We start from the raw sequence: 27701 nt of genomic DNA, 5'->3' as shown, positions 1-27701 counted from the left end.
CAAAAACGATGCCTCAATCCTTAGCAAGTTAGAGTCGGCTATATGAATCCTCACTTCTTCCTTTAAGCTCAATTCATATCAACATCATATCCAATAATAGAAAGGGGAAAAAAAGCCAAATATATATAAAAATAATAGCAATAATAATATTAGAAACTCTCTAACTGATATTTAACTTCCACCAGGAACAAATAATAAAACAAAAGAAAACCACAAAATCCTGCTTGGGGTTAGTAGTGCACTAGATTTCCATGTGATTTTATAACAATTTCTCCAAAGGAAGTGACTAGGTGTATGAAATATGAGCTTGAATACAGCCTCATAGAGGTGAAAATTGAGGTGTATGTCATTAAAGATTATAGGAGAAGATGCTTAGCATCTTAAAAATCTGATATACATGGACAAGTTTGGATGCTACAGAGTGCCCTTCTCCTTTTCCCAGTCTTCGCTTTATTGCTAGCCAAAGCACTAGCAGAAAGATACAATGTGTTCACTTGCAATCAAAATAACTACCTAACAAAAATTGGCAAAGAATACATCACACAGATACCAGGTGCGGCATTTAGCATTCCACTCCACACTGCTTGAGTATAGGGCCCTTCTGTTTTGGTAGGAAAGGGTCTATTCTGACCCAAACCAGTGAGAATATTGAAGCAAGAAGAATTGACCATAGGACCACAATGGTGGGAGTCCTGTTCTGCCTGCCCATCAATCCCTTTAGGAAAGGATAGAGATGGACAATAACCCAAAAGGCGAAGAATAACTTTCCGAAGAGAGGACCCCATGAACCATAACCATTGTTGATGGCATCTGAAACACCAGCCACAACACCAACCATATTCAAGATGATCAGAGTGGTTGGTGGGATGAGGAGTGTGGTCCATTTGAAGAGGTAAAGCTCCCCAAACTCAGTGTCCTCAGCTGCTTTTGCTGTTACGGTAAAGTTTGTGTCTACACCAGCAAGAACTTTAAGAAGGCCTTGGAAAACTGCAAACAAATGTGCTGAAACACCACCAATGACCCAAAATTGCTCGTTACGCCACCAGGCCTCAATGCTTACTCCACTCCATCGCAGCTCGAGTACGCTTGTGACTATGATGGAGAGGAAGAGAGCCATGAACCAAATGCTTGCAAAGTTGTTAAGCTGCAAAAAGAAACATGATCTTTGCATTAGAGAATTAAAAATTAATCTTCACTATTATTGAACCAAATGACTTAAAAGTTCGCTTACTGTTGGGACGATAAATTTTCCAGTGAGAAGGCATACAGCTGGAAGGGTGCAGTAAGCTAGCAGAGCAATGGAAGTGAATGGGTAAACAATGGTGTTAATGTATGCTAGCCTTTCCAACAATTTAAGTTTACCACCCCAGGCATACCAAAGGGGACAATGACGACTCATGAAGATTTCAACAGAACCAAGAGCCCATCTCAGGACTTGGTGCAATCTGTCTGATAGATTGATTGGAGCTGATCCCTTAAAAGCTGCTCTTTTCGGACAGCAATAAACTGATCTCCATCCTCTGCAGTGCATCTTGAATCCAGTCAAAATGTCCTCTGTGACAGAACCATAAATCCACCCAATCTGTCAAGAAAATAAGATAGAAAAGCAATTAGTAGAAGCTAGCGAAGCGACCATCAAACCAATAATAAAAGCTAGCGAAGCGACCATCGATAACTCATTATGATTCTAACCTCTTTGCCCCACTCAGTTTTCTCTTCATACCCACAGCTAATAACATGAATGGCTTCTTTTATGAGTGTTGTTGGATTTGTCCCTTCAGGAAGCCCGCCATCTTCCATGAGTGTGGAAGCTATGAAAACTGGGGACTGCCCAAATCGTTTCTCAAAGTTCTTTTGGGACATAAGAGATGATTTCTCAAGCTCATCATATCCTTCAAGTCCTTCTTCAATTTCCTCAAGATCGAAGACAGGTCCAGATGGCTTCCTAGTGTAGTTCTTTCCATTCATTGTTCTCTTTTTCTTGCTATATAGTCCAAGTAAGGACTTGATGCTCTTCTTCTTGGACTTGGACTTGGGCTTTCTTGAACCACCACAACAGCAGCAGCACCAACTAGGCCAGCAATCACATGTCATCTTTGGCCGCTTCTCTGAAACAGGTGGATCATAGCCGTATAATGCCGGCCTGTTGAAGACACAACCTGTTCCAACATACACTGGCCCTTGAATGCCATCCAGGCCTTTCATGTTGATCTGTCGCCATGAAGAAAAAGAACTCATTAAATACTGAGAATAAACCCTTTGTTAACCACATTGCTGCGTTTAAACTTACATCAAAGAAGACAACATTACGGTTGGCATATCGATCATGGCGATCAATACCATCAAATCTCTGGGGAAATTGGACATAACAGAGCTTCTTTCCAATTTGTGGGTCCATTAAAAAGCACATGGCTTCTCTAACTGCCTTGCTGTTGTTAAGGTAGTGATCACAATCCAAGTTCAACATAAATGGTGCATTCGTCAGCACTGCAGAGACTCGAACCTATTTAGAAAAAACAGAATCAATTACATATAACACGACGAAGAAGACTTAAAAGAATGTCAAGGAAGCTAGCCAGAAATTAATACTAGTACGAATTACTAACCAAAGCATTCATGGCACCAGCTTTCTTGTTGTGTTGATAGCCTGGTCGTTTCTCACGGGAAACATAGACAAGGCGGCGGTAGCTCTTTTCCTTCAACGTCAAGTGCACCTTCACTACCAAGATAAACTTGAATCATACCAGGATGGTCTCTGGTATTGTTACCAGGCCATGGAGTTCCGTCTTGCATTACCCATCCTTCTTCTGGTTTTTTCTGAGCCTTTGCCACTAATGCATTAATTCTTACCTTGAATTCTTCATATTCTCTCTGCCACAAGATAATGACTTTTCAATTTGCAGCAAATATGATTTAGCCAAAGAAACTTAAACCCCTGATAAGTGATACTCCTTCTATCCGAATTTATGTGACACTTTCCATTATGGGACGTCGGATAATGTTTGACACGATTCCATTTAACGATGTAATTCAAATTAACTATTTAGACAACACGTCTACTCCGATACAGTCATATAAAATGAGACAAATGAAGTACTAAGAGATAGATACCTTCATGGCTCTGCGGTCCTTGACAAAGGTAGGCTGAACTTTATCTTTCAAGTAATCAATCTTTTCATTGAAGTAGAAATCAGGTGCTCGAGGCTCTACGTTATATTTCTTACAAAATGGCACCCATCTCCTTGCGAATTCCGCCGTTTCTGCTAATGCATCAAACAGCAGCATTGAGGCACCATCATCTGATACATAACAGCTGACCTTCTCAACAGGGTAATCAACAGCCAAGATTGACAGAACTGTGTTTGCAGTGATAATAGGAGGCTCCTTAAGTGGATCAACTGTACTCACAAACACATCCACTGGAGCTAAACGATTCGGCTCACCTTCACGCTCAAACCTCAATGTCAATCGATCAAGGTAAGTTTCACGGTTTATGGGTGACCATTTGGGGAACTGATCAAGTATCCATGATAAACCAAACCATATTTCACATATTACAGAGATAATCCATAATGGATAAGCATCATAGGCTGGTGTTAAGATCCGGAAATGGAAGAAGAATCCAAGAACTACAAGCCTGAGTACAATGACTATGCGATATGGACTAATTAGGCTTGATGGAAGTGGAACTTTTCGCCAGAGTGGTTGCCGAGCTTCAGCCAAACTGCTTGGAAATTATTGAAATGGTTAGAACATTGAAATCTTCTGCAAGTTTTATATGCTTAATGCTTGATCTGTTTCAATTCATACACACTCCTTTCATGTTGGAACATTGTAGATTTTGACCCAATTTGTTAGTCATATTACATATACAACTTCAGCAATGAGCAAGACTTCAAATTCATTCAACTATTCTAATTTTAACAATGTAATGTCTTCATTACCAATAAAAAAATTCAACTATAAGGTTTCGGCGACAACCATTTATTATCATCAATTATAAGGGATACTTGACTAAATTAACTCTATCTCTTCCTTAACTGAGTAATTGATGATTATATGCCTACTTGGAGTAGTAAGGGTGAAATTAGAAAAAAAAAAACTTAACGCATTCTTGATTTTCTAATCACACACGTAGAACTTGCGAAAAAAAAAGAAAAGACTTACAGATAGTCATCATCTTCATCAGCTTGATCATTTCCACCATCACCCAATTTGCTTACCAGACCTCTCTTTTCTTGCCGGTTCTTCCATTTCTCAACTCTTTCCTTCCATTCTGCGTCACCATAAGTTTCTTTTTGTTCATCTTCCAAATCCTTCCCTACCACTGTAATTTAAGTCCCATTGAAAAGACATGCTTCATTAAATAGGAGTATACTAAAGCGCAACGTACAGTTACTTGTTATTTGGAAAAGAATAGATAGTTTTACCGCTTCCAGTAACGGACTGATTATAAGCAGCGCCATTTGCGTGGTGATGCTGTTGATTATAGTCTCCATTCTCCTGCCAACATACAAACACATGGGGTTCAATCCATTTCTAATATTGCATGAAGTTTAGAGGTTGCAAATATTAATGGGTGGATTAGGTCAAATTTGAGCGGATTCAAATCAATAAATAATGGGTCATAATTCAAGTCCCCTAATTTTTCCGTTTTGCTTTTATTAGTGAAAAACGTGAAAGCTAATCCATTTTACTATTTTCAAGTTCTTCCAAATTTACATAATTATTAAAGGTTGCATTTTGACCAATAGGGTTACACTATTTGACCTGATTTTAATATAATGGATCATTTCAAATTCAATTCATTGGATCAATTCAAAAGGTAATAATTCAATTCGTTTAAACTTGGACGAGTTAATTGGTCGATTTTTGGCACCTCTATGCCACATGGTAATAATCGACAAGGTTTTCTCTAGTGCTATTTGATGACATAAAGGAACATGGTGTTTTTTTGTTCAACTTGAAAAGAGAAAAAAGAATAAGGTTGGTGATTGTTGAAATGAATTAAGTATTTATAACTAACCGAGTGGGGGTGGTTGGGAGAAGTATGATGATTCTTGATCTGAAATTCTTGGTCAAAATCATCATGATCAAAGTCATCTTCATCATCACCTGCAACTCTAGGACAACCTAAACCATATTGCAGAATTTCAAGATCAATGCATCATATATATGAAACAGGTTTTGATGGCCATGCATGCACATATTAATTAGATGATGGAAAATGCGTCCAAAAGAGAGATCAAAGCAAACAATTCAAGTTTAATTCATATCCATTGATGACAGTATACACAAATTTTGCACTATCAATGAAAGTTAATCGGATATTATGGATTCAAAATATATACACTACACTATTAAAAGTGAATTTTAATCAATAATTACAAGTTAGTTAGTATTACTCATACTGAATTATATGTAATTACCTTATAAGTGAACTAATTTTGTACTAAGTTATTGCTTTATCATTATATCACCTTTATGACGCTTATAGCGAGAATGACAATGTGGGCAAGACTGATTGCCTTCACTCCTCTCATACTCATAACATGGCCTGCAAACTGGGAATCCACACTCGCTACAAGCAACAAACACCTCCCCGTTTTCCTTCACTCCAATCTCGTCTCCACAAATCTTGCATATCTTCTTCAAAGCTGCTGACTGATCTCTGGTTTCTGCTGGCTGAGGTCGCTGCTGCTATATATAAAAACTCTAAATCATGTTACCAAACAAAAGAAAATATATAAGGGAGAATTAAGAAGAAATAAAAATATTACATCATCTCCAGTGTGGAAAACATGAAGTTCACTACGAGAATGAGAACCAGCCATTGTGTTAGATGATGCCACTAAGGCAAATGGGGGGAATGAGCAATGAAAGGGAATGAGTAGAAGAGGGTATAATAAGGAGAAAAAATGATAGGAGAATGTGTACTTTTTGGTGGGAGGTTCAGATTTCTCACCAACTGATAGTTGAAGGGTCATTGGTTTGATTAGAAGAGACGTTACTTGGACAGGTAGGACGCTCGCTTCTTCTACATGCTAATTCTCTTCATAGACATATTTTCTAAAAATTTCTTTTTCTTCTCTATATTTTTTTGTCCTAATAAGATGGTAGTAGTGATCATAAAATTATTCTCTATTTATACGGAGTAGTAATTAGATGGCAGTATTATTGTATGATTAATGGTTAGGCTGTACATAGCTTTGACACAAAGGTATCCAAAGTCGGAACCCTGACAAGAAGAAAAAAAAGAAAGAAGACTTTTAAAACTTATGGTCTTAAAAGCATGAGGGGTAGCTTTGTGGGGCCATAACATTTGTGTGGTTATAGAAACTTCTCATTAAGGGTAAAATAGGTAAAATAGAGATTTTAAAGTTGAATTATTTCCAATTGTAAAAATGTGTCATTCTTTTTGAAACAAACTAATAAAGAAAACGTGTCATATAATTTGAAACAGAGGGAGTACTAGTAATTTGTATTTAAATATTAGTATATTTTACACTATTAGTGTAATTTTACTTGTAAAGTCATTCTCTTGTTTTTGTGTTTGTGCTAGATCATGATCTGAACGAGCTGCACATACACCGTAGAGCATATTTGGTTGTAATGGGTCATTTACCATATTTTATAGGTTACGAATAACATGTTTGCGATACCCGCACATCCTCAATATTTCATCTTTCGGCTACTTTCATCTTTTGAATATGTGCATTCTTGACTAGCCAACACTCAGCCCCATACAACATAACCGGTCTAACCACTACTCTATAGAACTTACCTTTAAGTTTTGTGGAACTTACCTTTTAAGTTTCGTTGGCTAATTTCGGCTCTTTTTAAAATTGTCAGTTTATATTAGTTAAATTCAACTTATTTTAAGGATTTAAGTTACGCCAGACAACTGTTAATGCTTAGCATAAAAACTTAGATGTAATTAACTTGACCTGATCATGTAATTATTTGATCAGTGTCAGTCATAGAATTTAAAACTCTTGTTGTAATATGATAAGTTGGTTTGAAATGGATACAATCTTTTCGAAATTCCCTTTTTCAATTTTTTAAAAAATTACTCACTACTCCTGGAATTCCTAAGCCTGCTTCAACATGATAAAACCATCATCTTTAACAAAGACTACATAATGCAACTGGTGAGAATCCAAGCAATAAGAACTACTTCCATTCCAGATACATACACTGTAACCGGACAACTCAAACGACCTACATTAATTTTCAAATGATGGGGGGAAGAATCTTGGCACCTCAAACCTTACTGAACAAGAAATAGACATTAGGAGGACCAACAGTTCCTCGTTCTCCTTCCAACGTTAACTCTAGAATGACACATATTGACAATCTAACATCAAAAGTTGATATTTCTTTATGATCCATGTCAAATGAGAGGATACACCTAGGATCATCGGAGTATTTCCATGAAAAGAACACCATGGTATTTTTATCTCCTTCGCGAGCCAAACTTTGTTCTACTCAAGGTTGTGATGTTCCAAGCATCAAAATATAACTATCCTACCAAATGTTTTGTGATCTACGGAGGCTTATTCATCCAATTTAGAGCGCTTTGAAGGTGGTGAATCAGGTGTGCTGGTTTTATTTGTCTCAGGATCTCCAACTTCTTTTTCCCGCTTTTTCTGCTTCTCATCAACCTCTTTAGGAATATCAACCTGTGACACTCCAGGATCATTTTTGCAGGAGGAACTTTGAACGGCATCTGACAATTGTGCAAAGGCATCATCTGCAGTGGATGATGAGCCTTTAGCCAAGTCCACGCCAGGAATTGACTTGCACTGCTTCTCAAACATCTCCTGGAGGTATCGCCCTTGTTCTTCTATACGCAGCTGCAGATTTCTTTGAATCTGCAAAAGGGCATGACAACCATAAGTGCACATAACAATCATAAATTAGGCACATGCATCATTAGTTACCACAAGACCATCAAATAATAGACCGGATGAGCTGGCTATTCATATTATCAATGGGCATCAGAACACTATTATATTACCTATGATAGAGAGGATTTGTATCCCAGTACTGAACTATGAGGAACTCAAGATTTACTTTTTTTAAAAACAACAAAAATGAGGCACTCATGATTGACTGCTTATATCTCAATAGTTTTCAACAAGGAGAAAGAGAAACCTAAGGGAATTGCTTACATCATAAATTAAACAGAACATACAAAAGCAAAAACTATGACTTGCACTTCTCCTTATTTTCAGAACTGTCTATCACAATTGGAAGATCAGAAAGGCCACAAACAACCAACTAAAACATCACAAGCAGACATACATTCTCCTCATGTGGCAGATACAGTTATTGTTGAACATAAGCAATGACCACCAATCAAACTGTAAGTACTTTTTACTTCAAAAGCAAGAAATCATACCTCAAGCTGTTCATGCAGACGCTTCTGAACTTCCATCTGTAGTCGCAATGCTTCTGTGATCTCAATTCCCCTGTATCGCAGCCCAACACATCAGATTTGAATGAAAACCAGTGCATAAAAATATACGACAATAAGATATAACGGGAAACTCAAAATTACATAAATAGAGCCTTTAAAGGTACCACCCATTCTTTGTATTCAGAGAACCATTATTGCCAGCGTCACATAATAAATGCACAAAACTCTTCAGCTATCCAGCCTCAATCACAGAACCCTCAATTATTTGAATCTCTTCCTTTTCTGCACCTTGAAATCCTTCAACTTGTTTCTCGCTTTCCATCTCTCTCTCCCTCCCCCTCCGTCCCCCCCCTCCCCCCCTCTCTCTCTCTCTCTCTCTCTCTCTCTCTCTTTATTGGGGGAACAAATACATCCTTCAACTAAACATCATCCAGTATTATTGTCAGCCTTTTCCTTTATAAACATATGCCATACCAAGAAAATTCTTTGTTTCTAATAACATGTTTATATAAGTAAGAGTTCGTGGTGTAGAAAACCAAGATAATAAAATTATTTTGTCCCAACATTTTTTTTGTTCGTGTTTTTCTTTTATATTATATTCAGTCCCCAGGCGTATTCGAAAATGGTACTCTCAACGAAGTCCATTATACAGTTACTTCTAATAAATGAATTATACTCCTGATTCATGGAGAAGTCGAAATTGCTCTCATCCTGATTCATGGAGAAGTCGAAATTACTCTCATTAAATATGTGCAAGAGAATTTCAAATCTTCAGAAATCAACTCAATTTTACCCTCCAGAAAAATTTGTCAATTTGGGCTTTCCACCAGTCAATCTTATTGTAAAAGTTTCTACTGTAATTATTTGAATATTTTCAAATGAAGAGTTTTACAACTTGTTGAATTTTCGGTTTGTATTCTCTAAATAATGTATTAGATGATATTTTATTCATGTCCTGTTTACATCAGATATTGTTGGCTTGATCTATGAAAGGTGAAACAAGATGATTAAATTGGGAATGAGCACATATATGATAATACTTTACCTACAAATCACATTCCTACCCCACCCCTAATATCATGAAAGATAAATCAGATAGTTGAGAAATAGAACCTAAGCATCAATATGATGCATAATGAAAGGGGACATACCACATGCTAAGGTTATGTAAATGCATTTCAGAGACTCTGCATGCAGCATCCACATTGGGAGGCCCCATTTGAGGATGAAGCAAAGTAGAAAAAAGGGGGGGGGGGGAGGCATTCCATGTTAATGTTCTAACTTCTAAATAATCCAGCAGCAATTGTTTCTTAAAACTGCCCTGTGATTTCAAATGATGCTGGTAATAGTCAGTCACTTCTTTCGTAAATTAGAGGACAAACAAGCAATCCAAATTGACTAGGTAAAAGATACTCCCAAAAGGTGGATAAATCAAGTATGTACTTGATATTGATGTGATCATTTGTTTTGGTCCAAGGATTGTTAAATAACTCAGTCCAATGCCAACGAAAAGGACACAACGTGCGTCCCTCTAATAACAACCAAACCTACGAGCCTATGCCCAACCTAACACATATTAAACCAAACCCACAATGTAGAAAAGATTAAAACCCCAAAATCCAGATCTGAACCAATACCCCAAACTGCAGATCCAGACCCTGAGATTTCAAGCACCAACCAGACATCCCAAGTCCAAAAAACAGACACCTTCGGTCTAATGCATTAATCACAAGGCCAAGCCCAAGAGGAACCATTTTCCATGACAAACAGTCGACTCATCGAAGAAGACAGTGACATCACTAGTTTATCCAAGAAACTTATTGTATTGAAGTACCCCTAAAAGTAGCTCCTTTGCTTATGTAAACAATATGGAAAGAGAAGAAAAGTGTTCGAAAAAGTAGAGAATAACCATGTAAAAGTTAGTACAATGTTTTTGTTTTTAGTATATTTTTAAAGCACATATGATAGTAGTCCCTCGTAGAGAATAATATTCTTTTGCAAGAGCCTCTACCACTCTCCACATCTTGTATATCAGGATTCTCATTATATGAATAAATTAATACTTCATAAAAGATATATCGTTGAAGGCTTTTCTTTTGCATAGAATAACAAAGTGACATAGAATGATATGCATTCAAAGGATGCATTTACCTATCAAACAATATTTCAAAGGATGTAAATAGCTGATTAATAGAGCTCTGGACAGGAACTTGGCAACTTACGTTTTTAAGTCCAGAGATGACAAATCATCAATTGAAGAATGTTTCTTCTCTGAAGACTCTGCAATGAGATCAAAGAAAAGGACATCAGCAAGCAAAATCATCAGAAGACAAGAACGGATGGAGAAATTTATTAAGCACAACCTGGAAATAAGAAATGACAAGAGATACACAGGATATTTAGCAATGAAATAATTATGCTGATTAACCATTAATTCGAAGAGCCGAATGACTCATGTAAAGAAAGACAGCTCAACTTGTTTTACAAAACATCATCAAGTTCATAATACTCTTTTATCCTAAAATATTTGTCCCTATATCCTGTATGGGATGTCCAACATAGTGTCGCACTTCCGAATAAGATTTTTTTCATTCAAAAACTAGCCTTCACCACAGTATGTCCTTTATAAGACAGGTTTTAGTTCAAGTGAGTAAATATAAGAAAAAACGTGGCTACTTTTTAAATTGAGTGAAAAAGCAAAAGAATGACGGAAAAAAAAAAGAGATGGATAGAGTAGTACTCTGATATGGGAGGTCATTTTTTACTGAGAAAGAATTGTAAGAACCTGATTTAGATGTATCCGGATTTAGAAATGCTGGTGTAATGCTTCTTTTGCTAATGGCATTGATGTATGCTGGAGCTTTTGGAATCCAGCAACTGTTTTGTGCTGGTGCAGTATCAGTTTGTTATGTTCTTCTTTACTTATCCGAAAAAAGGGATAGGAGTAAAGAAGAAAATAAGGCATGCAGTGTAAGTTTGAAAGAAAAGATTTGGCTAAGGAGAGAGAGAGAGAGAGAGAAAGGGAGGGAGGGAATAACCCACATGACAAAAGAGTATTCTAAACGCGTGAAACTAGGCTACGAGAAGTATACAAAACCAAAGAAAAGTATGATTTCAGAAATCATGTGCAAAACTTTTGGTTTCCCTTAAGTAGTCCCAACACTTTGTAAAGTTTCCACTTCTATAACTTTCCCACTATATTATATGTAACGACCCGGCCGGTCGTTTTGAGGGTAATAGCCCCGATCACCTATTTACTGTTTTCCCCGTATCTCTTTCTGCTTATGTGACTTGCCGGGAGGTTTTGATTTTGGTTTCGGAGTGTGTTGGGACACTTAGTCCCTAAAACGGGAGCTTAAGTCTTAAGATTTTGACCGTAGTCGGAACTGTGTGAAGACGATTCCGCAATGGAGTTTCGTCGGTTCCGTTAGCTCCGTTGGGTGATTTTGGTCTTAGGAGCGTGTCCGGATTGTGTTTTGGAGGTCCGTAGCTTATTTAGGCTTGAAATGGCGAAAGTCGAATTTTTGGAGATTTGGACCGGTAGTAGAAATTTTGATATCGGCGTCGGATTCCGATTCCGGAAGTTGGAGTAGGTCCGTAATGTTGATTATGACTTGTGTGCAAAATTTGAGGTCAATCGGACGTGATTTGATAGGTTTCGGCATCGGTGGTAGAATTTTGAAGTTTCAAGTTCTTTAAGTTTGAATTGGAGGGTGATTCGTGATTTTAGTGTTGTTTGATGTGATTTGAGGGCTCGACTAAGTTCGTATGGTGATTTAGGACTGGTTGATATGTTTGGTTGAGGTCCCGGGGGCCTCGGGTGAGTTTTAGATGGTTATCGGATCATTTTTGGACTTGCAAGATTTTTCTGGTGCTGGTTCTGCTGTAATCGCACCTGCGCAAGGCAGCCCGCGGGTGCGAGCAAATTGACGCAAAAGCGGATTTGGGCAGCCTGAGCTGGAATCGCAGGTGCGAGGTTAGTTCCGCATCTGCGATACCCGCAGGTGCGAGAGAGGAATCGCAGATGCGAAGTTAGACCGCAGAAGCGCAAAGGATTTCCGCAGGCGCGCACGCACAGGTGCGGCCCTTTATCGCAGGTGCAGAGGCAGAGGGGAGGTAAGTGATTTGCGCAGATGCGCACATTTTCCGCACAAGCGCACCCGCAGGTGCGAGCCCAGACTCCGCAGGTGCGAAAATACCTGGGCAGTGCATAAAACCGAAGAGCTCGTGATTTTTGTCATTTTGGACTTTGCAAACTCGGTTTAGGGTGATTTTTGAGAGCATTTTCGAGAGATTTCTTGAGGTAAGTCCCTTATGCTTATTTTTGATCAATAATCTTGCTTCCCCATTTATTTTTCCACCTAGTTAGTGTGTATTTAAGGTGTAATTTGGGAGTTTGATACTGGGGATTTGGAAAGTTTGATTTGAGGATTTGAAGGACCATTTGGTATCGGATTTTAGTAAATTTGATATGGCTAGACTCGTGAGTGAATGGGCTTTCGGATTTTGTGACTTTTGCCCGATTGCGAGACGTGGGCCCGGGTCGACCTTATAAGACGGATTTCGGAATTTTTATCTAAATTTTGATTTCATTAATTAGATTAGTTTATTGTAATTGTATTTATGATATGTAATTGTTTTGGCTAGATTTGGGCCATTCGGAGTTGGATATTCGTGGAAAAGGCATTGATACCGATTGATTGAGCTTGGTTCGAGGTAAGTGGCTTGCCTAACCTTGTGTGGGGAACCCCCCGTAAGAATTGTACTGTTTTTGATATATGAGCGTCGTGTACGTGAGGTGACGAGTACGTACACGGGCTAATTGTTTAAAAACCCAATTTTCTACTAAGTAATAACCTGATTTCTTTCCTATTTGAGTTTCATCAGCATGTGTAGTATCCTGCTAGATTAGAATAGCATGCCTACTTGCCTTAACTGTTTGCTTGAACTACGTGCAGCATGTTTAGTGAATTTACCTGTCTTTTCCTTAACTGATACTTAGGTTGAACTGTAGAATTTTGTACCGTAATTATTGAATTCTATTGTTTTCGCTGCATATTTACTTTGGGAATACGGAACAGTATTCCGGGAGATCCCCTGTACTGCATATTTACTTTGGGACTATGAAACGGTATTCCGGGAGATTCTCATGTACTGCATATTTACTTTGGGACTACGGAACGGTATTCCGGGAGATCCTCCTGTACTGCATATTTACTTTGGGACTACGGAACGGTATTCCGGGAGATCCCCATGTACTGCACATTTACGTTTGGGACTACGAGACGGTATCTCGGGAGATCCCGTGTTGTGTTTCTGTGTACTGAGTTGTTACCTTCTATGATTTCATTCTTGTAAATTTCAGCCTTTCTTTTACTGCGGTATTACACTCTATCTTGTTTTATTATATATTTACCAGTAGGGCTGTGACCGGACCTCGTCACTACTCGACCGAGGTTAGGCTTGGTACTTACTTGGGTACCGATTGTGGTGTACTCATGCTACTCTCTGTACATGTTTTTCGCATGGAGATCCAGGTACTCCTTATCAGCCGCACTATCGGTGAGCCGGGACAGCTTTGGAGACTTCAAGGTATATTTGCCGCGTCCGCAGACCTCGGAGTTCCCTTCTACTCTTCCACATGTCCATTATCTTCTGTAGTTTTCTTTTGTTAGACTTTGATGTATAGAGACACTAGATTTTCCTTCTGTAGTTTGTGATTCACGATGTTCCGGGTTTTGGGATTTGTTGTGTATTTTTGGATAGTTGATTAAATTTATGTTTTCATTTCATTATTCCGCAAAATGTTAGGCTTACCTAGTTGCAGAGACTAGGTGCCGTCACGACGTCACATGGAGGGGAAATTGGGTCGTGACAAGTTGGTATTAGAGCTCTAGGTTCATAGGTGTCGTGAGTCACAAGCTGGTTTATTAGAGTCTCGCGGATCGATACGGAGACGTCTGTACTTATCTTCGGGAGGCTATGGAACTGTTAGGAAAATTTCACTACTTTGATTCCTTGTCGTGCGAAAATTGTTAGACTTCAAAAATTCTAAACTTCTGTATTCTATTCTCTCACAGATGGTGAGGACACGTGCAAGCGGATCAGATGAACAGGCACCCGTGCCCCTGCTAGAGCCGCGAGAGGCTGGGGTTGGGGTAGAGGCCGAGGACGTCCACGTGGTGCAGCCAGAGCACCCGCACGAGCTGCTACAGAGGAGCCCCCAGTAGCTTCAGCTGGAGGGCAAACACCTGAGGTACCTGCTTCTGCACTAGCCCTCCAGGAGACTCTAGCTCAGTTTTTGAGCATGTTCGGCACCTTAGCTCAAGTTGGATTGATTCCACTTGCTCCTGCCACATCTCAGGTCGGGGGAGGAGCACAGACTCCCGTCGCCGGTACTCCAGAGCAGCGGGTTCAGGTCGACCAGGTTCCAGAGATTGTACCAATGCAACCGGTAGCTCCAGCTCAGCTCGAGGTTAGGGAAGCAGCTTCTGAGGCGGAGCAGCTCAGACTTGAGCGGTACAAGAAGTACCACCCATCTACCTTCAGCGGATTGGCTACGGATGATGCTCAGGGTTTTCTGGAGGAGTGTCATCGTATTCTCCGTACTATGGGCGTAGCGGAGACGAGTGAGGTTTCTTTTACTACATTCCAGCTTAGAGGAACAACCTATTAGTGGTGGCGTGCTTATGAGTTGAGTAGTCCGGCTGAGGCAACTTCACTTACATGGACTCAGTTCTCGGACATGTTTTTGAGAGAGTATGTCCCTCAGAGCCTCAGGGACTCATGGCGCATGGAGTTTGAGCAGCTGCGTCAGGATGCTATGACTGTGCCAGAGTATGCAGTTCGCTTTAGTGATTTGGCCCGACATGCACCGCCTTGGTTGCCACAGTTCAAGAGAGGGTTCGACGATTTATCGAGGGACTCCATCCCAGCATCCGGATTAGTATGGCCAGGGAGTTGGAGATGAATATTTCGTATCAGCGGGTTGTGAGTATTGCCAGGAGATTGGAGGGCATGCTTGCCCGGGATAGAGAGGAGAGAGAGGCCAAGAGGTCTCGAGAGACTGGTTATTATTCTGGAGCTCGTGTCCCAGCAGCTCGCCATGATAGGGGTTATGTGAGTCGCCCCGTTCATTTAGCTCTTCCAGTCGCCAGCGGTGTTCCAGCTCCTTTTAGACCCCAGGAGCCTTATTATGCACTACCAGTATCTAGTGTGCCTCCTACTCGGGGTGCTATTAGCGGCCAGTCCAGCAGACCTGGCCCGAGTCAGTCACAACAGCCACGCCCTCTGAGGGGTTATTTTGAGTGTGGCGACACTCGCCATATGGTGAGGGATAACCCCAGATTTGAGGAGGGGTGCACCTCCACAGACTTCTCAGCCACAGCGTGCTCCACCGGGTCTTCAGGCTATGATTACGGCACCAGCTGCCATCCCACCTGCTCAGCCAGCCCGAGGTGGAGGTCGGGGAGGTAGAGGTCGCCCTAGAGGGGGAGGCCAGGCCCGATATTATGCCCTTCCTGCTCGTACAGAGGCAGTCGCTTCTGATTCTGTCATTACAGGTATTGTTCCGGTCTGTCATAGAGATGCGTCGGTATTATTTGACCCAGGCTCTACATATTCTTATGTGTCCTCTTATTTTGCCCCGTATTTGGGCGTATCTCGGGATTCTTTGAGTTCCCCTGTTTATGTGTCTACTCCTGTGGAAGATTCTCTTGTTGTGGACCGCGTGTATCAGTCGTGTTTGATTGTTCTTAGTGGTTTTGAGACCAGAGTCGATTTATTATTGCTCAGCATGGTGGACTTTGATATTATTTTGAGCATGGACTGGTTGTCGCCCCATTATGCTATTCTTGATTGTCACGCTAAAACCGTGACGCTGGCTATGCCGGGTTTACCGCGATTAGAGTGGAGAGGTACCTTAGAGTATACTCTCAGCAGAGTTATTTCTTTTCTTAAAGCTCAACGAATGGTTGAGAAGGAGTGTGACGTGTATCTAGCTTATGTGAGAGATATCAGTATTGATACCCCTACAGTTGAGTCAGTTCCAGTAGTGAGGGACTTTCCAGATGTGTTTCCAGCTGATCTTCCGGGCATGCCGCCCGACAGAGATATTGATTTTGGCATTGATTTGTTGTCGGGCACTCAGCCCATATCTATTCCTCCATATCGTATGGCTCCTCCTGAGTTAAAGGAGTTGAAGGAGCAGTTACATGAATTGCTTGATAAGGGCTTCATTCGGCCCAGTGTGTCATCTTGGGGTGCTCCTGTATTATTTGTGAAGAAGAAGGATGGTTCTATGCGGATGTGTATTGATTACCGCCAGTTGAACAAAGTCACAGTGAAGAACAGGTATCCATTGCCTCGTATTGATGACTTATTTGATCAGTTACAGGGTGCTACAGTGTTTTTCAAGATTGACTTGTGTTCAGGTTATCATTAGTTGAAGATTCGGGAGCCAGATATCCCGAAGACTGCTTTCAGGACCAGATATGGTCACTATGAGTTTCTTGTTATGTCTTTTGGGCTGACCAATGCCCCAGCAGCTTTTATGCACTTGATGCACAGTGTGTTCCGGCCTTATCTTGACTCATTCGTCATTGTGTTTATTGACGACATTCTGGTGTACTCCCAGACTCGGGAAGATCACGAGCAGCACCTGAGGACTGCGCTCCAGACTTTGAGAGAAAAGAAGTTATATGCAAAATTTTCAAAGTGTGAGTTCTGGCTAGACTCTGTGGCATTTTTGGGTCATATAGTATCGAGTGAGGGGATCCAGGAGGATCCGAAGAAGATTGTAGCAGTGTAAAGTTGGCCCAGACCATCTTCAGCTACAGAGATCCGGAGTTTTCTTGGTTTGGCGGGGTATTACCGCCGATTTGTAGAGGGTTTCTCATCTATTGCAGCACCTATGACCAGGCTGACCCAGAAGGGTGCTCTGTTCAGGTGGACAGAGGAGTGTGAGGAGAGCTTTCGGAAGCTCAAGACAGCCTTGATTATAGCCCCAGTATTGGTATTGCCTTCAGGTTCGGGGTCTTATATAGTTTATTGTAATGCGTCGCGAGTTGGCCTCGGCGCGGTGTTGATGCAGGACCGTAGGGTGATTGCCTACGCGTCCAGACAACTGAAGGTGCATGAAAAGAACTATCATGTCCACGACCTTGAGCTAGCAGCTATTGTTCATGCCTTGAAGATTTGGAGGCATTATTTGTACAGAGTTCCTTGTGAGATTTACACTGATCACCGGAGTTTACAACACCTGTTCAAGCAGAAGGATTTTAATTTGCGTCAAAGGAGGTGGCTAGAGCTGCTTAAGGATTATGACATCACCATTTTGTACCATCCCGGGAAGGCCAATGTGGTGGCCGATGCTTTGAGTCGTCGGGCAGAGAGTTTGGGGAGTTTAGCATATCTACTAGCAGCAGAGAGGCCTATGGCATTGGATGTTCAGGCCTTAGCCAGCCAGTTTGTGAGATTGGATATTTCTGAACCGAGTCTGGTATTGGCTTGTGTGGTCTCTCGGTCTTCTCTTTATGATCGTATCAGGGAGCGTCAGTATGATGACCCCCATCTGCTTATCCTTAAGGAGACGGCGATGCTAAGGAGGTCACTATTGGGGATGATGACGTATTGAGGATGCAGGGCAGGCTATGTGTGCTTAATGTTGATGGTTTGCGTGAGTTGATTCTTCAGGAGGCTCACAGTTTACGGTACTCTATTCATCCGGGTGCCGCAAATATGTATCAGGATTTGAAACAGCATTACTGGTGGAGGAGAATGAAGAAGAACATAGTAGAGTATGTGGCTCGATGTCTGAATTGCCAGCAAGTAAAATATGAGCATCAGCGACCAGGTGGATTGCTTCAGAAGTTAGATATTCCGGAGTGGAAATGGGAGCGGATCACTATGGATTTCGTTGTTGGACTCCCACGGACTCAACGGAAGTTTGATGCAGTTTGGGTGATTGTAGACAGGCTGACCAAGTCAGCTCATTTCATTCCTGTGATGACTACCCATTCTTCCGAGCAGTTAGGCTAGAATTTATATCTGCGAGATCGTCAGGCTTAATGGCGTACCGGTATCTATCATCTCTGACCGAGGTACGCAGTTTACATCACGGTTCTGGAGGGCTGTACAACATGAGTTGAGTACGCGGGTTGAGATGAGCATAGCATTTCACCCTCAGACGGACGGACAGTCCGAGCGCACTATTCAGATACTGGAGGCTATGCTCCGCGCTTGTGTGATAGATTTTGGGGGTGCTTGGGATCAGTTTTTGCCACTTGCGTAGTTTACCTACAACAACAGTTATCAGGCCAGCATTCAGATGGCACCATATGAGGCTCTATATGGTAGGCGGTGTCGGTCCCCAGTGGGATGGTTTGAGCCGGGCGAGGCTAGATTATTGGGGACGGACTTGGTTCAGGATGCCTTGGAGAAGGTTAAAGTGATTCAAGATAGACTTCGCACAGCCCAGTCCAGACATAAGAGTTATGCGGACCGGAAGGTTCGTGATATTGCATTCATGGTTGGTGAGCGGGTCTTGTTTCGGGTTTCGCCCATGAAGGGTGTTATGAGGTTCGGAAAGAAGGGCAAGCTGAGCTCAAGGTTCATTGGTCCTTTTGAGGTGTTGCGGCGTGTTAGGGAGGTTGCTTATGAGCTTGCCTTACCTCCCAGTCTAGCAGGAGTTCATCCGGTATTTCATGTTTCGATGCTCCGGAAGTATTACGGCGATCCGTCTCATGTGTTGGATTTCAGCTCAGTCCAATTGGACAAGGATCTATCTTATGTTGAGGAGCCAATGGCTATTTTAGACAGGCAGGTCAGAAAGCTAAGGTCAAAGAACGTTGCTTCCGTGAAGGTTCAGTGGAGGGGACAGCCGGTCGAGGAGGCGACTTGGGAGACCGAACAGAAGATGCGCAATCGTTATCCTCACCTTTTCACCACTTCAGGTATGTCTTTATGCTCGTTCGAGGACGAACGATTGTTTTTAGAGTGGAAGGATGTAACGACCCGGCCGGTCGTTTGGAGAGTAATATCCCCGATCCCATATTTACTGTTTTCCCTGTATCTCTTTCTGCTTATGTGACTTGCCGGGAGGTTTTGTTTTTGGTTTCGGAGTGTGTTGGGACACTTAGTCCCTAAAACGGGAGCTTAAGTCTTAGGATTTTGACCGTAGTCGGAACTAGGTGAAGACGACTCCGGAATGGAGTTTCGTCGGTTCCATTAGCTCCGTTGGGTGATTTTGGACTTAGAAGCGAGTCCGGATTGTGTTTTGGAGGTCCGTAGCTTATTTAGGCTTGAAATGGCGAAAGTCGAATGGTAGTGGAAATTTTGATATCGGGGTCGGATTCCGATTCCGGAAGTTGGAGTAGGTCCGTAATGTTGATTATGACTTGTGTGCAAAATTTGAGGTCAATCGGACGTGGTTTGATAGGTTTCAGCATCGGTGGTAGAATTTTGAAGCTTCAAGTTCTTTAAGTTTGAATTGGAGGGTGATTCGTGATTTTAGTGTTGTTTGACGTGATTTGAGGGCTCGACTAAGTTTGTATGGTGATTTAGGTCTGGTTGGTATGTTTGGTTGAGGTCCCGGTGGCCTCGGGTGAGTTTTGGATGGTTATCAGATCATTTTTGGACTTGGAAGATTTTTTTGGTGCTGGTTCTGCTGTAATCGCACCTGCGCAAGGCTGCCCGCAGGTGCGAGCAAATTGACGCAGAAGCGGATTTGGGCAGCCTGAGCTGGGATCGCAGGTGCGAGGTTAGTTCCGCATCTGCGATGCCCGCAGGTGCGAGAGAGGAATCGCAGATGCGAAGTTAGACCGTAGAAGCGCAAAAGATTCCCGCAGGCGCGCACGCGCAGGTGCGGCCCTTTATAGCAGGTGCGGAGGCAAAGGGGAGGTAAGTGATTTGCGCATATGCGCACATTTTCCGCACAAGCGCACCCGCAGGTGCGAGCCCAGGCTCCGCAGGTGCGGAAATACCTGGGCAGTGCTTAAAACCGAAGGGCTCGTGATTTTTGTCATTTTGGACTTTGCAAACTCGATTTAGGGTAATATTTGAGAGATTTCTTGAGGTAAGTCCCTTGTGCTTATTTTTTATCAATAATCTTGCTTCCCATTTATTTTTCCACCTAATTAGTGTGTATTTAAGGTGTAATATAGGAGTTTGAGACTAGGGATTTGGAAAGTTTGATTTGAGGATTTGAAGAACCATTTGGTGTCGGATTTTAGTAAATTTGATATGGCTAGACTCGTGAGTGAATGGGCTTTCGGATTTTGTGACTTTTGCCCGATTGCGAGACGTGGGCCCGGGTCGACCTTTTAGGACGGATTTCGGAATTTTTATCTAAATTTTGATTTCATTAATTAGATTAGTTTATTGTAATTGTATTTATGATATGTAATTGTTTTGGCTAGATTTGGGCCATTCGGAGTCGAATATTCGTGGAAAAGGCATTGTTACCGATTGATTGAGCTTGGTTCGAGGTAAGTGGCTTGCCTAACCTTGTGTGGGGAACCCCCCGTAAGAATTGTACTGTTTTTGATATATGAGCGTCGTGTACGTGAGGTGACGAGTACGTACACGGGCTAATTGTTTAAAAACCCAATTTTCTACTAAGTAATAACCTGATTTCTTTCCTATTTGAGTTTCATCAGCATGTGTAGTATCCTGCTAGATTAGAATAGCATGCCTACTTGCCTTAACTGTTTGCTTGAACTACGTGCAGCATGTTTAGTGAATTTACCTGTCTTTTCCTTAACTGATACTTAGGTTGAACTGTAGAATTTTGTACCGTAATTATTGAATTCTATTGTTTTCGCTGCATATTTACTTTAGGACTACGGAACAGTATTCCGGGAGATCCCCTTGTACTGCATATTTACTTTGGGACTACGGAACGGTATCCCGGGAGATCCCCTTGTACTGCATATTTACTTTGGGACTACGGAACGGTATTCCGGGAGATCCTCCTGTACTGCATATTTACTTTGGGACTACGGAACAGTATTCCGGGAGATCCTCCTGTACTGCATATTTACCTTGGGACTACGGAACAGTATTTCGGGAGATCCTCCTGTACTGCATATTTACTTTAGGACTACGGAACGGTTTTCCGGGAGATCCCCCTGTACTGCATATTTACTTTGGGACTACGGAACGGTATTCCGGGAGATCCCCCTGTACTGCACATTTACGTTTGGGACTACGAGACGGTATCTCGGGAGATCCCCTGTTGTGTTTCTGTGTACTGAGCTGTTACCTTCTATGATTTCATTCTTTAAATTTCAGTCTTTATTTTACTGCGGTATTACACTCTATCTTGTTTTATTATATATTTACCAGTAGGGCCCTGACCTGACCTCGTCACTACTCGACCGAGGTTAGGCTTGGCACTTACTGGGTACCGATTGTGGTGTACTCATGCTATTCTCTGCACATATTTTTCGTGTGCAGATCCAGGTGCTCATTATCAGCCGCACTATCGGTGAGCCGGGACAGCTTTGGAGACTTCAAGGTATATCTGCCGCGTCCGCAGACCTCGGAGTCCCCTTCTACTCTTCTACATGTCCATTATCTTCTGTATTTTTCTTTTGTTAGACTCTGATGTATAGAGACACTAGATTTTCCTTCTGTAGTTTGTGATTCACGATGTTCCGGATTTTGGGATTTGTTGTGTATTTTTGGATAGTTGGTTAAATTTATGTTTTCATTTCATTATTCCGCAAAATGTTAGGCTTACCTAGTTGTAGAGACTAGGTGCCGTCACGACGTCACACGGAGGGGAAATTGGGTCGTGACATTATCTCATTCAGTTCTTAACATATCTCAAACAATTCCCAACCCAAGCATGGCAAAAATACCACGCACACGAAGATCTCAAACACAGCACAAGTCCAATTCCTGAGACAGACACAAAACAATGAGAAATTTTTACATACCCTCTGATGCTTCTGGTTTATATCTAGCTGTTCGATATTTCTGCATTTCAGTAAAAAAAAATTAATCTGATATCAGTAAGGAGAAACAACAGGTACATCTCAAAAGGGAACCAGTTTGAGGACAAGAGGTTGCACAAACCTGCAAGTGACTTTTTACATGATAGATGGTCAAACCTTCAACTTTCATCAATTTTAGCACACCTTTGGGAGTAGCTCCTGCAGTTCAAGTAAAATCCTGAGTCAGACAACAGCATAATACTAAAAAATTGATTTATGATGCACAACAAGGAGAGAACTCACTTTCACTTCCACCAAGCTTGTTGACTGCTTCCACAAAGGCTTCATGAAGTTCTGGTGTCCAACGCATGCGTTGCTTTGTTGCAGCACCACTTGCAGGGGATGATGCAGGAGCAATAGCTGAATTTTCTACAGCCACAGCTGGGATTTGCTGTGATGTTTGGACTTGCTGCATTGGGAAATTTGAAGGTTGTTTTTCCTCCTGATATTGCATCTTTGATCACACAACAAACAAAATAAGAATGGGTCTCCTTTTGTTCTTTCATCATCAATAAGAAGAGTAAGAAGAAGAAAAGCAAATGAATGAGGATTAAAATTCAGCAAAGTGCAGAATATAGCTGACCTTCACCTCTGTCTCGGCAAGGCTTGTATCAGCCATGATCTCGTTCCAATTAGAAGTCAGAGCATCTTCCTCATTGATTACGAGGTCCGCCCATTCCTGCCAATCACTTTGTTTATTGCTACAAGCTAGCTGACTATTCTTGGACAGGAGTATTCATCGAATAGTCAAGGAAATCAGGCAATGGATCTATACACCAGGGTTCATTGTTTTCATTCAAATATTGGCTAGATGCTGTGGATTGAAGAACTCCAGAATGAGGTAATAGGATTGATGTCTCACTATTTATTGACTGAGAAATGAAAGGTGCAGGTCCTGAGTGATTTTCTTGGGGTCGAACGGATGAGAAATGAAGATCCGCCGAGAATCCTGATGATGATGAAAACATAAGACCAACAGCCCCACTGTTGGAAGGCAAATGAGAAACAAAAGTTCCAGGATGTTGCTTGAGTTCCTTCTCCGTCGAAGTCTGCTGCGAGTCTGGCAACAAAGGATACTTCTCTCCTAGGACTGTTGGAAGCATAGGGAAAGAAGAAGAAGAAAGTACCCCTGATGCACCACAATTACTGAGTTGACTTGCAACCACACTTTGAACAGCGACAGGACGTGCTTCCATTTGAACTTTGTGCAGGAATACCGCACACTGCTATATTCACCTCAAATAGTGTCTTTTTAATTTCTTAGTCACCTGCGGCCAGATCCTGCATCACCGGCAGGATATCAGATTCAAAACCCCAAGAACCTCAGAGCCAATACGATGCATACATTGCATTTAGGATTATTAAACACCCACAGTGCTCATAACTGGACACAAAATTTGAAAGAATAAAAAAGTAGTAACTATATTAAAGATTAAGTGGTTAGCAACATCAATAGGCAGTAGCATGGATTATTATGAACGAAAACAACAAGGGTACTACAGCTGAAAAGGAATATACAAGATAAATTCAGAGTCTTGACATATTAAGGATAATTTAGATGGTCAAGCAGAGTTTTTTCAATGGAGAAAATTCAATAAACAGTGCAAGATAGGTACATGCTAAAACCCAACACATGAAAGTTATATTTCAAAATATGACAGCAAACTTACAACCAAGCGCTCGATGATGCAGGACACTGGCACTGCCAAGTAGAACACATGGTACATCTGGAATCGTTTTTGTGACCATAGTAATTCTATGTAATTTAACACTACTATTGCAACCTTGCCAACCAAAGAAACTCATCACAGTCAACCCTCAGGGGTTGGCCTGTGGCAATTGACTTGAGCCTTGGGGTTTGCTCCCTTTCAAGGTCTCAAGTTCGAAACCCACTGGGTGCAAACAATTTCTGAGGGCCATCGGACTGGGTAAAACCTGAATTAACCGTGGTGCACTTGCGGGAAACTCCTTGCCGAGGGCCTATGCACCCCCGGGATTAGTCGGGGCTCAAAGAGACTCGGACACCCGGTGCAAAATCAAAAAAAAAAAAGAAACTCATCACAGTCACAATCTTATGTTGTAGCAATGTTGAATTAAATAAAGTTGAATTGCATCATTACAGCTCCTACACAAGGAAGTATTATGCATTTTTCACATCTATCCACATTAGAAATCCCAACAGGATTATTTCATTGATGAGTCAAACAAGAAGATTTATGATTTCTGCCATGAATTCAGAACGAAAGCCATTAGGTTGACATCAAGGTTTTCATTCTCTCGCGTGTATAGTAAGGATTCAACCATGCAAGAACAAAGTAATGAGAGTCGAGATTACTGGCAAAAAAATCAAGTAATTTAGCACAAAACGTGAGCATAGCTTGTGTTGGCAGAAAAAGGCTCGTATGCCTTTGGTTTCAATCCAAAAAAAGAATATGACTTAAGTGAGACAGTACCAAACTAAAGTAGCACTGAGTTGGACAATGTTAAACAGCTGTGTAGCGCCGTCACGTACGGATAAGAGATGAGTAAATTTCCAAATGCAAGAAGAACCCACTTGCTAATTAAACCCTGTCTATAAAGGACTAACCTCCTAACAGTCAAAGAGTAAGACTAACCTCCTATCTTCATCTTTTTCTTTTGCTCTGATTAGAATTGATCGCGTCAAGCTAATTTAGCACTAGACATCCGCTATAACCTAAAGCGTCAGCCTTTATCTAAGTACCCCAACCAGAAAAACTGAATGCAGAGCTGTAAGAAGTCCAGACTTAGAGTCAATATTGAAGCTTTATAATCCCAACCAACTTAATCTAAACAAAAACAGGCAACTCGATCAATTAACTATGCCTCAAGCCCAAATTAGTTGGAATGCGCTATATATTTGAATCCTCTAATATTCATTTTGCTTTACTCGGACTTATTTCATTCTAATATTGGTGAATAAGACAAATTAGGGGTTCTCTAAATTCTAAAATTAGAGTTTCTCTAAAATCTCGCACTTATTCCTAGTTGCTAATGAGATTAAAAATACTCCGAGGGAACTCCTGACCTCATGCAAGCTTTCTATCAACTAAGTTAATTCCAACTAGTTGATATGCCTATATGAAACCCCTATTTGTTCTTAGCTCAGACCATTTAATTCTGAGAGATAATAGGTTATTCGAGACAATTTCTCCCCCACCCCCACCTCCCCACAAGAGAAATCCAATTAGAGTTGCAACTCAGATAATCAAAAAAAATAAAATTAAAAGATAAATTTACAGTCATGAAGCCATGCAAACATAAAAATCACTCCTTTAGGATTATCCACACGGGAAAAGATTTAATATAATCACCAGATTATCACCAACCCCAAAACAATTACAATAAAGAAGGAAGCTAAAAATCAAGATAAGCCATTTCCATTAGCACACATACGAATAACTCAAATTAAAGAAAAATATCAAAATTATTGAAGAAGAAGAAAAGGGTATAACGAATGATTATTACCTAAAAAAGCAAAAAAGTAATCAATTGAGAATCAAACAGCTCCATGATTAATCGGAGGCAGACGCCAATCATAAAGCTCATAAACGTATATCAATCACTTGTATAGTGTACGCATAAATCCTATGGTGTAGATTAAATCGTAGGTGCGGATTTTGGGGAGGTTTCATCACCGGCGGAATTGAACGGTGAGCGTTGATTTTGGTTGGCTGGCTGCGAATTTTGTATTCTAGTACTACAGTTGCTAGTTGCAGAGATTGTTGTCGTGGAGGGGTGATTTAGACGCGCTTGAGGAGAGCGCGTAGAAAGATAGTGGGGAATATGAGGAGAAGTTGGTGACTCTCATGTGACGGGTCCCACTTTTGATAAACGCATGCCCATTGGTTTGTGAGGTGACAGCCTCGTGCGGTGCACGTGTGGTTAAAATCGCCCTTTCGTTATTTCGGATTTTAATAATCTAAAATCATTTTATTTCTTAGAAAAAACGATTAGAAAAGGATTTTTATAGTTGTGAGTTGAATTCAACTGTAGTCTTTGAGTGGGTTAAAAGGCCAATTTGGAAGGCCTAAAATGGATCATTTTGAAGGCTTTTTTTCTCACTTGCTTAAGTATGAGTGGTTCCAGGGAATGGGGACACGTGTCAATCGGTGAACGGATATTCAAATATTCAATTCAAGTAATATAAATACATTTTTTGTGAGGTACGAGTCGGAAGAAATTAATTAGAAACTTGACTCCATGGTGTCTCTATTTTACTCTCTTCTTCCCAATTTAACACTAGTCGTCGAGTCTAAGAAAGAAAAAAACTTTTAAAATTTATTATTTAAAATAAATTATAAATATTTATGTCGCTACAAATCAATTCATTAAGGATAAAACAAGAATTCTAAAGATAATATATTTCTAAATAAAAAATTAATATTCTTTTTGGGATTGATTTAAAAAGAAAGAGTGTCACATAAATTGGGACAGAGAGAATAATAGATCATGTGCTTCTCATGATCCAATTTCACAAAATTACTATTGTCGCGTGGTTTAAATGTAACAAAAATAAAAATAATCATTTTACCAAACATAGAAGACTAAAGTTGCTCAAATATAAAGAATTATTTTTGTCACCCCTCCCCCAATTATCTTTGCTGTAAACATGGCTTCATTTCAAATGAAGCGGGACATGCGATGGAGGAAAAAAAGAAAGTGAATTGACATAAATTACGGTGATAAAAAAAAGAACATTATTTAACTTATCTTAGAAAGGATATTATTTAACTAAGAAACTAAATAATCAAATTTACACTCTTTGTTCTCCTATCATTCAAAGAATTTAGCAATAATTCTTTATATACTCTTAGCGTGAAACCTTCCATTTCGTAAGTTAAAAGATGAGGACGACTTATTCAGGACTAACCCTCTTGTTAAAATAAATATTTAATTTAGTTTAGTTGAGATGTACAAATATATCATTGTCACTTTTCGTAAAGAGGTAACAGAAGATATAGTCCAATTAAGTGGACTGCCGTTGCAAATTACAAAAGTTGCAAACTAAAAGGATAAGGATAGTGATCAGCCAAAGGCTCAAAGACGCCTTCTTTTTCTTAACACAATTCAATATTCGAAATTTAGTAGTCCAATTAATTCAAATTTATGTTGTATATGACAGAATATAAAAGAAAGCCTTCTTTATCAAACATTTTTTAATATTCAAAATTTGAACTCTAGACCATGGAATTGTTTCACTGCACCACATTACACTACTTGAGGATCTCAAACAGCCTTCGTCGATGCTTCCCGTCCGAATA

At 40.7% G+C, this 27701-nt stretch overlaps 2 protein-coding genes across 2 annotated transcripts; both read right to left on the bottom strand.

Annotated features, from left to right (window-relative positions):
* Positions 1–322: 322 nt before the first annotated feature.
* LOC107820514 (cellulose synthase A catalytic subunit 4 [UDP-forming]) lies at positions 323–5937 on the bottom strand. The gene is given in 12 exon segments (XM_016646804.2): positions 323–1144; positions 1232–1582; positions 1693–2211; positions 2291–2503; positions 2607–2676; positions 2678–2871; positions 3112–3724; positions 4168–4327; positions 4431–4503; positions 5027–5133; positions 5481–5700; positions 5781–5937. Coding segments are annotated over 12 exon segments (3156 nt in total). The 5' UTR covers positions 5835–5937; the 3' UTR covers positions 323–562.
* A 1215-nt stretch (positions 5938–7152) lies between these two features.
* LOC107792059 (protein PHOSPHATE STARVATION RESPONSE 1) lies at positions 7153–24694 on the bottom strand. The gene is given in 9 exon segments (XM_075237733.1): positions 7153–7874; positions 8405–8474; positions 10645–10702; positions 22363–22402; positions 22502–22578; positions 22663–22873; positions 23003–23140; positions 23142–23700; positions 24090–24694. Coding segments are annotated over 8 exon segments (1386 nt in total). The 5' UTR covers positions 23616–23700; positions 24090–24694; the 3' UTR covers positions 7153–7556.
* Positions 24695–27701: the final 3007 nt, after the last annotated feature.

This window comes from Nicotiana tabacum, chromosome 19 (genome assembly GCF_000715075.1).
Source record: "Nicotiana tabacum cultivar K326 chromosome 19, ASM71507v2, whole genome shotgun sequence".
NCBI classification, from domain to species: Eukaryota; Viridiplantae; Streptophyta; class Magnoliopsida; order Solanales; family Solanaceae; genus Nicotiana; species Nicotiana tabacum.
Note: the sequence above shows the minus strand (reverse complement) of the source record. Positions and strands in the feature narration are given on the sequence as shown.